The 12985-nt window shown below is 50.1% G+C and overlaps 1 protein-coding gene across 4 annotated transcripts in view; it reads left to right on the forward strand.

Annotated features, from left to right (window-relative positions):
- Positions 1–983: 983 nt before the first annotated feature.
- The window catches only part of SLC2A9 (solute carrier family 2 member 9), a 192245-nt gene continuing 180243 nt past the window's right edge, over positions 984–12985 (forward strand). For all 4 annotated transcript variants that reach the window (XR_005020012.1, XM_036853255.1, XM_036853256.1 and 1 more), the window contains exons 1-2: positions 984–1158; positions 3649–3747. Coding sequence is in view for 3 of the 4 variants with exons in the window: in XM_036853255.1 (XP_036709150.1) it covers positions 1048–1158; positions 3649–3747 (210 nt within the window). In the remaining variant the exon portion in view is untranslated. The remainder of the gene's footprint in view (positions 1159–3648; positions 3748–12985) is intronic.

Below are 12985 nucleotides of genomic sequence, written 5' to 3' on the forward strand. Positions count from 1 at the left end.
GATGTTTTCAGGTGCATTTGATAATCCCCGCTCCCAGTGCTTCTGCCATAATCCACAGCTTTTATTTCAACATGCGCTTTCCATTAAACCCAGGTTGCCGGCTTCTTTTTTATGCGGACTTGAGGCCGCCCTGGCCTTCTAGGGGTTCTGCGTACCCCAAGCACGCCATCATTCTGCCGGCCTCTGCACCTGTTCTCTGCCTCTGGGAGGAAACAGTCAAGGCAACCTGTCCTACACATGATTTAAGGCCCTTCTCTGACATCTGGGCAATTTGGCCACGCGGTGAGTTAATTCCCATGACATCCTGGTGTGCATGAGGGTCTTGCCTCCTTAATGCTTTCACTGAGCCAGCCTGGCTGAATGAGCAGGGCAGAGTAATGACCAGTGGCAATTTCTTTTTCTTCCAAACCCACAGCCTCCCCTTGTTCTAGAGCTGCAGGGCAGCCCAGGTCCATCTCCAACACGCTGCTTGGGGTTGTGTGTTTTCTATTCCAGCCTCAGAATAACTCTGCAGGATAATCAGGGCGGGATCAATCGCCCATTTCGCACTTGTATACGTGGTAGCTCAGAGAGGCAAAGCGACTTGCCTAAGGACACACAGCTAAAAAGCAGTGGAGTCAGGGTTGGAACCGCACCAGCCTTCTCCTGTAGTCAGTGACCTTTCCATTTGTCCCAGTCCTGAGGGAAACTTGCCCTGGGCTCATGCCAGTCGCTCCCCTCCCAGCACGCTGGCCTTAAGAGGCACAATAAAAACATGCCAAAGAAAGAATCCAAACTCAGGGTGGTGATTCCTGGGAAGACAAGTTTCCCTTTCAGGGCTCTCCAGACGCTGTGATGATTTGGAAAGGGGAAAAACATTCACTGCCCATTTCCTGTTCAGACAAAATACAATTGCCACACTTCCTGTTCAGCGCTCCCACCCACCCTCCCTCCGTGGACTCTGCCTCCTCATTTACGGAGATGCCCCAGCAGAGTCCGGGCTGGAAGGCACTGTGGGCTGAGCCAGCTTGAGGGAGGGCCGGCAGGTGGGTGGTCGGGAAACAGAACATGGACTCTCTGGAACCGAGCTCAGCTCCCGTTGCCCGTGACCCGAGCCGCTCGGCGCCTCCTGAGTTTATCCATCTGAGGAGCGGGACGCCGTGTGGGAGGAGAAGAAAGGTAAACACAGAAACTGGCCTCTGTCTGGGTCACAGAGGCACTCTCTGACTGCTTGAAAGGCCTCTGGCCTTGAGTCCTGGCCTCCTAGTCCCTGTGACCTTGGCCGTGGTGCTCCAACTCGTAAGTCGCAGCTTCCTGGGACCCACAGTATCTTCTGGCAGCGCGGCTGTGCTCGTGCAATGAGGTCAAGGCAGCGAACTGCTCGCACGTGCTGGGTGGTGTCCCCACCTTGCGGCAGGTGGTGAGAGGTGGTGGGCACAGGTGGGCCACAGAGGGGTGTGGGGGGCTCGGGGGAGATGGCTCCCACCTGCTCTTCTCTGCCCTCTGATGGGTGCAGACAAGGGAATAATGACCAGGGCTGAGAGTGAGGGAAGCCCAGGGGACCAGCACAGCCCGGGAGTCAGAAGGAATAACATCTGAGCTGAGACCCAGAGGATGAGTTTAAAGATGAAAGGCGATGGAGAATGGGCCTTTTGTCCAAAATGTGATTCTGTTCCATCAATGAATCCCGTTCAGTAAAAGCTCCTATTACTGCAGAAAAATATTCTGGCTCCACACTTGCCAACGTCCCTCTCCATGGCCTCTGAACCCTCCCTCTGGCCTCAATTCAATCACCAGCATTTACCAAGCACCTCCTCTGTAGCAGGCTCGGTGCCTGGAAGCAAGACCCCTGCCCTCAAAAAGTAAGACCCACGCCCACTGTCCAGCCTCTGCTGCTGACCCCCAGGGGCACCTACCCCTGGACAGGTGAGGACCTTACCTGCTCTAACTCCTTTCTTCGGCAGAATATCCTATGAGGTGGGTGTATTATCATCGCCATTTCACAGATGAGAACACCGCATCAGAGAGCAGCTATGTAACTGGTCTGAGGTTACGCGGTCATAAGAGGCAGACCTGGGGGTCAGACAACGTTGAATCAAAGATAGAAAAGTAAAAATGAGGAGGTGGAACTTTCAGGGTGGCTTTCAGTGGGTCTTAGATATGAAAGTCTCCAGAAGGGAAGGTTTCAGCGGGGCATGGCTATACGGGCCAGGGCAAGAGAGACCTTGGCACGTAGCCTGGGCAACGGCCATTCTGCACGGCTGGGTCAGAGGGAGTAGAGAGAGAGAACAAAGTGAGTGAACAGCCTTTCTGAACACTGGCTACGTGCACAAGCCCCTCAACGTCCTCAGCCAGCAACACATCCACAACAGCCTATGCAGCTGGTGCTGTAATTTAGATCCCATTTTACAGCTGGGCAAGCTGAGGCTCAGAAAGGTCAAGACCCTGGACAGATCCCACAGCTGCGTGGTGGAGCCATCAAGCACTGAAGCCTGTGCTATAGGAGGCTGTCTAGGCGGGCAGAGCAGGAAATCGGCTATCGAAGTCTGGCTTTCCCTTTCAAACAGTGTTTGATCCCTTCAGGCCCCTAAACCTTGGACCTCATCTGTCACATTTACCTGCTGTATCCCAGGAGCTTGTCAGGGCTTGGCACCTAGAACACACCGCCCTCCCCACCCCCCAATCACCACACACACACACACACAACACATGATAAATCATGGAGAGAAAGTGCCTTCCAAGAGCACCTGGGTCCCTCTGACAAGTGGCCCACACTTTCCTGGTCAGCTTAGGATGGCAGCCCCTCCTGCCTCCAGCCCCTGCCTTCTGGCCAGCCTTTGCCAAGGGGCCCAGATGTTTCTACGCTTGGTCCTGTCATGCCTGTGGCCGTCCATGGATGGGTCCATAGGGCAGGATTACATGGAGGCAGATGCTTGGTTCTCCGGGTCAAGCCCTGTATCTCTGTCTGCAGGTCCTTGTCCCAAGGTGCTCACGCTGGCCTGTAGATGGACAGCTCCAGCCTGGAACAGAGTGTGCGTGGGTGTGCGTGCGTCTGTGTGGCCGTCAGCAGCGTCAGGGGGGGAGAGGCAGTGTGGTGCAGTGGGTGGCTGCATGGGGGCTGGAGCTGGACCACCTGGGCTCTGGTCCCCAACCCAGACAGTACCAGGGACTGCCCCATGCCTGTTTCCTCACCTGTAAAATCAAGATAAAACAGTACTGATCTAAGGATTCTATGGGAGAATACCCAGAAAGGGCTTAGAACAGATGCCTGGTCCATAGCGCTTAATAAGAACCAGCTCCTGCTGCTGGCGGCTTAGTCTGGCTTTGCTTTTTGCTCCTATGTGAGTCAGAGACTGGCTGAATTCAGCTAAAATAAGTGTCGTAGCTGCTAACAGCACCTGTGAAGGACAGTAGGTCTGAGTTTCACAGATCCTCTTGCAGCCGGACAAAGAGGGCAGTGGTGTGGACAGAGGCAAACTGAGCTCCCTGGGCTGGCCACACCCCCCTGGACCGGACCTGGATGGGAGCCCCTCCTGCCGGCTGGCTCTGAGGAACCTGCATCCTTGATCTGGAAATCCTCCCCAGCAGAGGACGGTCCAGCTGCGTCCTGCGGGCCCCTGGCTGTGCGCCCGAGTGCCAGGTCTGACGTGCATTGCTCTCCTTTCCCAGGACTGGTCCTGCTCGCTGGTCGTGGCCTCTCTCGTGGGCGCCTTCGGCTCCTCCTTCCTCTATGGGTACAACCTCTCGGCGGTGAACGCCCCCACTCCGGTGAGTGCCCGCGGCAGCGGGATGTGCCCAGCAGAGGGCGCTGCGGCAACGCGGAAAGCCGGGTGTTACCGCCTAGCCCGGGGTGGTACCCCATTCTGCAAACATTTGCAGGCCGGTTCTGTGCCAGACCCTTGCTGGACACTTGGGTGGAGGGAGGGACAGAGAGAGTGAGACCAGCCCCTGCCCTCGAGGGGGAGGTGGGAGATACAGAAATAGAGGATGATGACAATTCGTGAGGTCCGTTCCCTGCTCATGGAGGGTCCTGGGAGAGTGTAGAGAGGAGAGGGATCTTCGGAGGTCCCAGGGGCCAGATCCTAAGGGTCTTATTCCAGGGCAAGGAACACGAAATCTGAGGCTTACGGAGGGATCTTAGGCACAGAAACATTTCCTTGATCTGCTTTTTCTTTGTTTATGGCTTTTAATCACAGCTGGAGGTCACTTGAGTATCTGTTGGTTTAAGATCCATTGCTGGCTTTTGTTTTCTTCTGAAATCAGGTCATTAGGTGCAGTTCCCCAGGCCCTCCTAATACCACTCTGCTGGTTTGCAGATGAAGGTTTAGTTCTCACCCACCTAGGCTGTTAGGTTTAGGTGCTACCCATTCCTGCGGGTGCTGGCTTCTGCTTGACCTACCTCCATCCCTGGGGTAAAGTGGATGGGTCGATGGTGGTATACAGGAAGTCTTCCTGGAGGAGGTGATGCCAGAGCTGCATCTTGAAGGTGGAGCAAAGGCACTGAAGCCTGAGATATGAAACATTTGCAGAAATGCAGGTCTGATACTGTTGGAGCCCAGGATGTATTTTGGACAGCATAAGGGCATGAGCTACAGAGGCAGACAGAAGCCAGGCTGTGGACTTTTGTGGGTGCTTTTAAGGCTTTTCCTTGTTTGGGGGGCCCAGCATGCTGTGTGCAAAACATAGGGGGAAGCTGGACCAGTGGATGTCAAAGGGGCCCCAGGAGCCCTGGACTTTGCAGAAGTGCCTCAGGGATCCAGACTCCATCTGTACTAGAACAGCACTTTTTTTATTCTGTTAACTCTTTTACATTTTAGGGGCTCTGTAAGTTCATTTGAAAAATTGATTCTGATACTAAAAACAGTTTGAAAACCAGGGGGTCTACATGGCTTCTCTGAACACTTGCATTAATCAATGGCTTTGATTTTGTCATTGTGATGTCATCCTGAGACGGTATCCAATTTGTCCATATTTGTCTTTAAGAGGATTGGGAATTTGCACTCTTGCGTCATCTTGGTAATCCAGCAGAGCCTCCAGCAGAGGGTGGAGAGCCTTTACACTCATGGCTTATAATGCAAAGAGACGTGTAAAACTTGAACCTGGAATAGAATGATATGAGTAGAAAAGTAGTAGTGCAAGCAATGACGGTGGGAACACGAGGAAGGGGCAATCCTGTCATTCACTCATTCAAAAAATGTTTTTAATTAATAAACTTTATATTTTAGAGCAGTTTTATGTTCTCAGCAAAATTGAGTGGAAAGCACAGAATTCCCATATACCCCCTGCCTCCACTCCCCCACTGTTAACATCCTGCACCAGAGCAGTACCTTTGTTATAATTGATGAACCCTCCTTGACACATTGTTATCACCCAACACCCACAGTTTATATTAAGGTTCACTCTTTGTGTTGTACTTTCTATACATTTTGACACATGTGTGATGACTTGTACCCACCACTGTAGTATCTTACAAAATATCTTCACTGCCCTAAACATTCTCTGTGCTTTGCCTATTCATTCCTCCCATCCTCACCCTGGCAACCACTGATCTTTTTACTGTCTCTATACAGGCACACCTTGCTTTATTCCCTTTGCTGTATTGCAGATATTGTATATTTTACAGATTGAAGGTTTCCCTTTCCAGAGTGTCATATCGTTGGACTCATACAATGTATAATTTTTCAGGTTGGCTTCTTTCACTTAGTAGTATGTATTTAAAATCCCTCCGTGTCTTTTCATGGTTTGAAAGCTCATTTGTTTTTGATTCTGAATAATATTCCATGGTCTGGCTGTACCTCAGTTTATTTATCCATTCACCTACTGAAGGACATCTTAATTGTATCCAAGTTTTGGCAATTATGAATAAAGCTGCTATAAACATCCATGTACAGTTTTTTGTATGGATGTAAGTGTTCAATTCATTTGGGTAAATACCAAGAAGCATGATTTCTGGATAGTATGGGGAAAGTATGTTTAGTTTCGTAAAGAACTGACAAAATGTCTTCCTAAGTGGCTGTTCCATCTTGCATTCCCACCAGCAGTGAATGAGAGTTCCTGTTGCTCCACATTCTCACCAATATTTAATGTTGTTAGTGTTTTGGATTGGATATTCTAATAGGTTTGTAGTGGTATCTTATTGTTTAATTTGCATTTCCTCAATGATATATGATGTAGAATGTCTTATCATATCCTTCTTTGCCATTTGTATATCTTCTTTGGTGAGGTGGCTGTTTGCGTCTTTTGCCCATTTTTTAATCAGATTTGTTTGTGTTATTATTGAGTTTTAAGAGTTCTTTATATATTTTGGGTAATATATCTTTATCAGATGTGTCTTTTGCAAATATTTTCTCCCAGTCTGTGGCTTTTTTTCTCATTCTCTTGACATCATCTTTTACAGACCATTAAATTGTAATGAAGTCCAGATTATAAATTATTACTTTCATGAATCACGCATTTAGTGTTTTATCTAAAAAGTCATCACCATACTCAAGGTCATCTAGATTTCTCTCCTATGTTATTCTATGTTAAAACTTTTAGGAGTTTTATAGTTTTGCATTTTACATTTAGGCCTTTGATCCATTTTGAGTTAATTTTTATGAAGGGTGTAGGATCTCTGTCTAGATTCTTTTTTTCCCCCTTTTTTGCATGTGGATGTCTATTGTTCCAGTGCCATTTGATGAAGACTATCTTTGCTCCATTATATTGCCTTTGCTCCTTTGTTAAAGATCAGTTGACTATATGTGGGTCCATTTCTGAACTCTCTTCTGTTCCATTGATCTGCTACTATTCTTTTACCAATACCACACTGTCTTGATTACCATACTTTATAGTAAGTCTTGAAGTAGGGTAATATCAGACCCTACTTTGTTCTCCTTCAATGTTGAGTTGGCTATTCTGGGTCTTTTGTGTCTCCATATAAACTTTAAAATCAGTTTGTCAGTATCCGCAAAATAACTTGCTGGGATTTTGACTTGTATCGTATTGAATGTATAGATCAAGTTGGGAAACTGATATCTTGACAATATTGCGTCTTCCTGTCTAAGAACATGGAATATCTCTCCATTTACTTAGTGAAATATTTTCTCCCAAGGACAGGCCTTGTGAAGAAGAACAGAATGCTCTCATGTATTTCAGAATGGTTCCTTTTCCCCTCCCCTGCTGGAAGCATAAGGGGATTTTTCTGACAGTCCCTGTGAGAATCTGGTAGAGCCCCTGGAGGTAAAACTCACAAAAGGGGGATGGATATGACTGGGTCCCCAGAGATATTAACTCTCAAACTTGTCCACACTGAGCCTTCAGCAATTCATTAATTACAGTTCAGGTTTTCCTGCCCCAGCACTGGTTTGTTACTGTGCATTTTTGCTCTGGTAAGTTGTGATTCTCTGTATCTGCCTGTCTCTCCAGTTTGGGGAGGTGCCCAGCAGTGAGAGATGCGCGGGATGGAGATGGGGACACAGGCCGGTGGAAGGGCTTTATGTTATCCGGGGCTTGAGAGAGAGCGGCAGGCTTCCTGGGAATGGTGCAGAGAGGGGGCCGCCGGACTGTGGGGTCCAAAGGGCTGGAGGGGGAGGAGGCTGGGAAGGAGGCCAGGGCCGGCTCAAGGAGGATCACAGGCGCCAGAACAGGAGCATGAGTCAGCACCACCCAGCCTGCGAGCACTGGAGGCAGGCTGGGGGCCAGGGCTCAGCCTGGGAGCCCCTCCCAGGGCGGAAACTGCCTGGAGCTGGAAGAGCTGGAGCCGGGCAGGCCTGCACGGGGACCCCAGCTCCCCTGGGGACCCCAGATCCTGACAGGTGGTGACAATCCCCTGGTGAAGTGGCCAGGAGGATGGAAGGGGGCCCGAGGCTGGAGGGGCTCAGCCTGTGGCCAGCGATCACTCAGAAATCTCTTCCCTTTGCTGTGGGCCTAGGTGTGGGCAAGCGAGGCAGCCCCAGGGTCCAGGAGACCAGTATGGGAGCAGAGAGCCCAGGGAGTGGGGTCTAACGCAGGTGGGAAGGGCCCACGCCTGGTGGTGGGTTTCTGTGTCGACGTCAGACTTCACCGGGGCTCTGGCCTCTCAGAAGGAGAACAGAGGCTGCCGCCGGAGGTGCTGATGAAAATAAGTCACAGCGAGGACACTGACCCAGCAGAAGGGATGCTGGTTTAGCGATGACACAGGGTCCTGAGGCCCCTGCCCACCAGCTTCACCTCTTGAGTGGTGGGATAACCGGATCCGGGCGGGGGGCGGTCGGAGAAGCAGAGGGACTGCAGGCCAAGGCTGTCTGCCCTCAGGCGAGGCAGAATTTCACCACTTGAACAATCCAGGCAGTAGCTGACGCCGGCCCTGGCCGCCACCCGGCTGCATCTCACAAGCATTCCGTGTTTCTCTCGCCTCAGATATTTGGAAACTTTCTGGAAAGCTGATGATGAAAATAATGCCCACTGTGGGCACCAACTGCGCTGCCGCATTAGGGATGGTATCAGATTTCATCCTCATAACAGTCCCCAAGGGAGCCAGAACTAACCCCTGTTATAGATGAGGAAACCGAGGCCCAGGGAGGTTAATGTGTCTGCATTCCTGGTGTGTGTGGGAGGAGCCCTTAGCCCCATTCTTAATATATCCACTTGTTTCTCGTCAACACAGTTACCCTAAATGACTGTAGGTCCTGTGCACCCTGCTTTCAAGGAGCCCCCCGAGTCTGACTACCTATCATGCCCCATTTGGAAGAGGATACCCAGGTACCTCGGGCATCCACACATGGCCCTTGCCCAACTTTGGCCAATGGGATGTGAGCAGAAGTGAGTATAAGACACTGGAAGCCTGGCCCGTGAGGACATTCCAGAATGTTCTTCAGTTCTTTCTTCCCCCAGATGGCACGGGGACAAGTTGTAGGACACACACTAGGCATTGCAGGAGCTAGAAAGGAATCTTCATTGTCTTCAGACATTGAAGCTTCAGGGTTTCTGCACCAACCAGTGGCCAGTACCCCAGCAGCTGCCCCTGAGTAGGTCTCCAGCCTGGCCTGCCGTTGGGTCTTCTACCTGGTTTTCCTGTTTCCACTCTGGCTCCTCTAGTTTATTCTCCACCCAAGGCCAGAGGGACCCTTTACAGATTAAGGCAGATCAAACTGTGCTTCTGCTCAAGACCTCCATGGCTGCCCATCACACCTGGAAAACAGCCCTGAAGCCCGCTGTGGCCCCAAGCCCAGGGGGCCTGGCGCCTGGTGACCACTCTGCTCTCATCACCAGCACTTTCCCCCTTGCTCCCTCTTTTGCCCCCACAAGACCCCCCTCCCCCAATGCTGTTCCTCAAACACACCCATACTCGGGCACCCCAGGGCCTTTGCACTTGCTTTTCCCTCTGCCTGGAACACTCTTTCCCAGATGTGCCCAGATAGTCCTATGCTCTCTCCTTCAATTACCTCTGGCTCCTCCTCAAATGTCCCCTCCTCAGAGACGTCTTCCTCGACCAGCCCATCCCAGCAGCACCTCTCTATCACTCTCTAGCCCCTCACCCTAATTTACTTCTCTTTACAGAATATAACACCACCTGAGATACTATATATTTATTTGATTCTTGTCCATTCTTCCCCCATTTTCGAAAGTAAGCCCCATGAAGACATGGGCTTCATGGTTTTCTTGCTTCTACAGTGCCAGCACCTAGAATGGGGTCTGGCACACAGTAAGCATTTATAATAAATATTTGCTGAATGAGTAAATGGATAAATTTAAGATTTTTTTAAAGTTCTTTGTGTGAAAATTCAGTTCCAAGGCAAGTCCCCTAGGCTTCCTCACCCCCCAGCCAAACTGCCAGCTGTGAGTCTGCCCTTTGTGAAAATTCTAGTGCTGCCTCTGCCACATTCACACAGACAGGGACTTGACCCAGGTCTGCCTAACTCGAAGGTGTACCCTTTTTCTGCTCTACTAAGTTGATCTGCTAGAGCTTTTGCAGGTTTTTGGCTTTGCAGGCCATAAGACCTTTGTCCCAACTACTCAAGTCTATCTCTGTAGTGAGAAAGCTGCCATAGGCGATATGTAAATGAATGGGCAAGGCTGTGTTCCAATAAAACTTTATTTACAAAGACAGGCAGTGGGCCAGATTTAGCCCAGTGATCCATGTTTGCTAATCTCTGTGCTGAAGGTTCCAGGAAAGTGGTGAGGCCCCTGTGGACGCCTGCTGTCATTAGGACCTCCTGGCAGAGAGCTGGCTGGCTTTCTGAACAATCAATCCACAAGTGGTGAATTTTCCTACAGATGTTATATTCCTAATATTTTTCTCTCTTTTGTCCATTTATTGCTGCATGTCTAAACCTTTATCTTTTCTGTTTCCAGTGACTAATTCTAATTGGCATAGTTCTATCTATCTATCTATCTATCTATCTATCATCTATCTATATAATCTGTCTGTCTACCTACTTCTCTATTTATCAATTTATCCATCTCTTTTTTTTTATATCTTTATTGGAGTATAATTGCTTTACAATGGTGTGTTAGTTTCTGCTGTATAACAAAGTGAATCAGCTATACATATACATATATCCCCATATCCCCTCCCTCTTGAGCCTCCCTCCCACCCTCCCTATCCCACCCCTCTAGGTGGTCACAAAGCACCGAGCTGATCTCCCTGTGCTATGCGGCTGCTTCCCACTAGCTATCTATTTTACATTTGGTAGTGTATATATGTCCATGCCACTCTCTCACTTCGTCCCAGCTTACCCTTCCCCCTCCCTGTGTCCTCATGTCCATTCTCTATGTCTGCGTCTTTATTCCTGCCCTGCCACTAGGTTCATCAGTACCGTTTTTTTTAGATTCTATCGATCTATCCATCCATCTACTTATCTATCATCTTCTATCTACTTATTTACTTATCTATTTAAAGCATTCTGAGCCCTTGTAAAAGGCTATGCAAAATCTAGAGCTAATTTACATACCAATCAAATGAAACATGATAATTGCTGAATTTTCAAGCAGTCATGTATGCAGGCTAAAAGGGCTCCTCTGAAACCTGACAAATGGCCTCATATTTAAGCCATTTTAAGCCTTGACTTTTAGTAGGAGAATGCTTCTTGCCTGGGATCTATTCCATTAGTGCTGCTACAATAATCTAGAGCTGTCGTGGGAGATGTCCCCTTGGTGCCTGCGGGCCCCCTGGGTCTGGATCTCGCCTGAGAGGCCGATGAGGGCTGGATGGAGACATCAGAGTCTTATTCCCAGGGCTGTTGTCTGGGAGCCAAGGTGGGTGCCCGTCCTCGGGCAGGCAGGGCTGATGTGGCTTGGGTGAGGTGATGTGTCAGCCTAGAGCATGAATCAAAATTCCTCTTGCTCATGAGTGATGTCTGGAGAGCCTACAGGAAGATTCTGGAAGCAGTATTCTAAAGGAATGAAAGGTCCAAGCCTGAGTGGAAGATATGGAGCCCAGACTCCCGTCCAAAGGGGTCCCACGAAGACAAGGATGGGCCCAAATGGGATGGGGCTCGGGTGTAATCAATCACGAGGAGCGTGGGTGAGGAGTGAAGGGCCTGGATGCGTTCCTGCTGGGACCTGTGCAGTGCTTGGGGCTGCAGGACGAGGCACGGGCACACAGCCAGGGCCTGAGAGAGCAGCCAGCCTCAAGCAGGGTGACCACTGGGGCAGACACATTAAGAAGAGTCACCCAGGGCTTCCCTGGTGGCGCAGTGGTGGAGAGTCCGCCCGCCAATGCAGGGGACACGGGTTCGAGCCCCGGTCCGAGAAGATCCCACATGCCGCGGAGCAACTAGGCCCGTGAGCCACAACTACTGAGCCTGCGCGTCTGGAGCCTGTGCTCCGCAACAAGAGAGGCCGCGATAGTGAGAGGCCCGCGCACCGCGATGAAGAGTGGCCCCCGCCCGCCGCAACTAGAGAAAGCCCTCATGCAGACATGAAGACCCAACACAGCCAAAAATAAATAAATTAATTAATTAATAAAAAAAAAAAAAAAAAAAGAAGAGTCACCCAGAAGGACCAAAGTTGAGCTAAGTGAGTGTGTTGAATAGGAGGCCTAAGTGAAAACAGAAATTAGCTAGTAAACAGGCAATGCTATGGCTGGGAGGACAGACAGGAAGGTGGCTGGGAGGGAGAGTTTAGAGCTGATTCCAAAAATAGAGAGGGAATACCTAGAGCCCGTTTGCCCAGTCCTGGCCCACAGTTCAGGCAAGTGCTTTGAGGTTTAGCAAAAAGGACAACGGATGGGATTCTATAGGTCAAAGTGTCCTTGCAAACAATGCTGGTCATTGCTTCCCTGGCACCCAGCAGACTGCCTGGAGCAAAGGTTTGTGATGCCTTCAGATGCTGACTACCCAGAGGTAGGCCAAGTTCACGGGCTAAGGGCACAGTCTTCTAACGACTGCTCTCACTTCAGACACCAGCTGCAAGCTCGGGGATCCCAGGGCTGCCCACAACTCTGACCAACTGCTTACAGATTTGGGGGCACCCACTAGCCCCTCAGCCTTGATAATTCGCTAGAACAACTCAAAAATCTCAGGAAAGCACTATGCTAACAATTACAGTTTTATTATTGCCAAAAGGATACAAATCAGAAGCAGACAAAAGAAGAGACACTTACAGTGAGGGCGTTCCAAACATGAAACTTCTGGAGTTCTCTCCCCTTGACATCCAGACACATCACCCTCCCAGCACCTCGATGTATAACAACACACAGAGTACTGTCCACCAGGGAAGCTCACCATGCTTCCATGTCTGGAGTTTTTGTTGACGCTTCATTACCTAGGCATGACTGATCACGTCAATCTCCAGTCCCCCGCCCCTCCTTGGAGGCAGGGCTGCCACCACCTGGCTCGAAGCTCTCCCCCCAGTGCCAGCCACACGGTGGGTATTTCCAGCACGGCCGGCCCCCAAACTGGGGTATCTCACTTGCATAAGCCATCAGGTGGGGTCCAAGAGCCCCCCTGTGGATAAGCAAAGACACTCCTATCATCAGCATTTCCTATCCAGGAAATCCCAAGGGTTTAGAGACTACTACTCACGAACCAGGAAGAAATGTTACAGA

This window comes from Balaenoptera musculus, chromosome 5, assembly GCF_009873245.2.
Source record: "Balaenoptera musculus isolate JJ_BM4_2016_0621 chromosome 5, mBalMus1.pri.v3, whole genome shotgun sequence".
NCBI classification, from domain to species: Eukaryota; Metazoa; Chordata; class Mammalia; order Artiodactyla; family Balaenopteridae; genus Balaenoptera; species Balaenoptera musculus.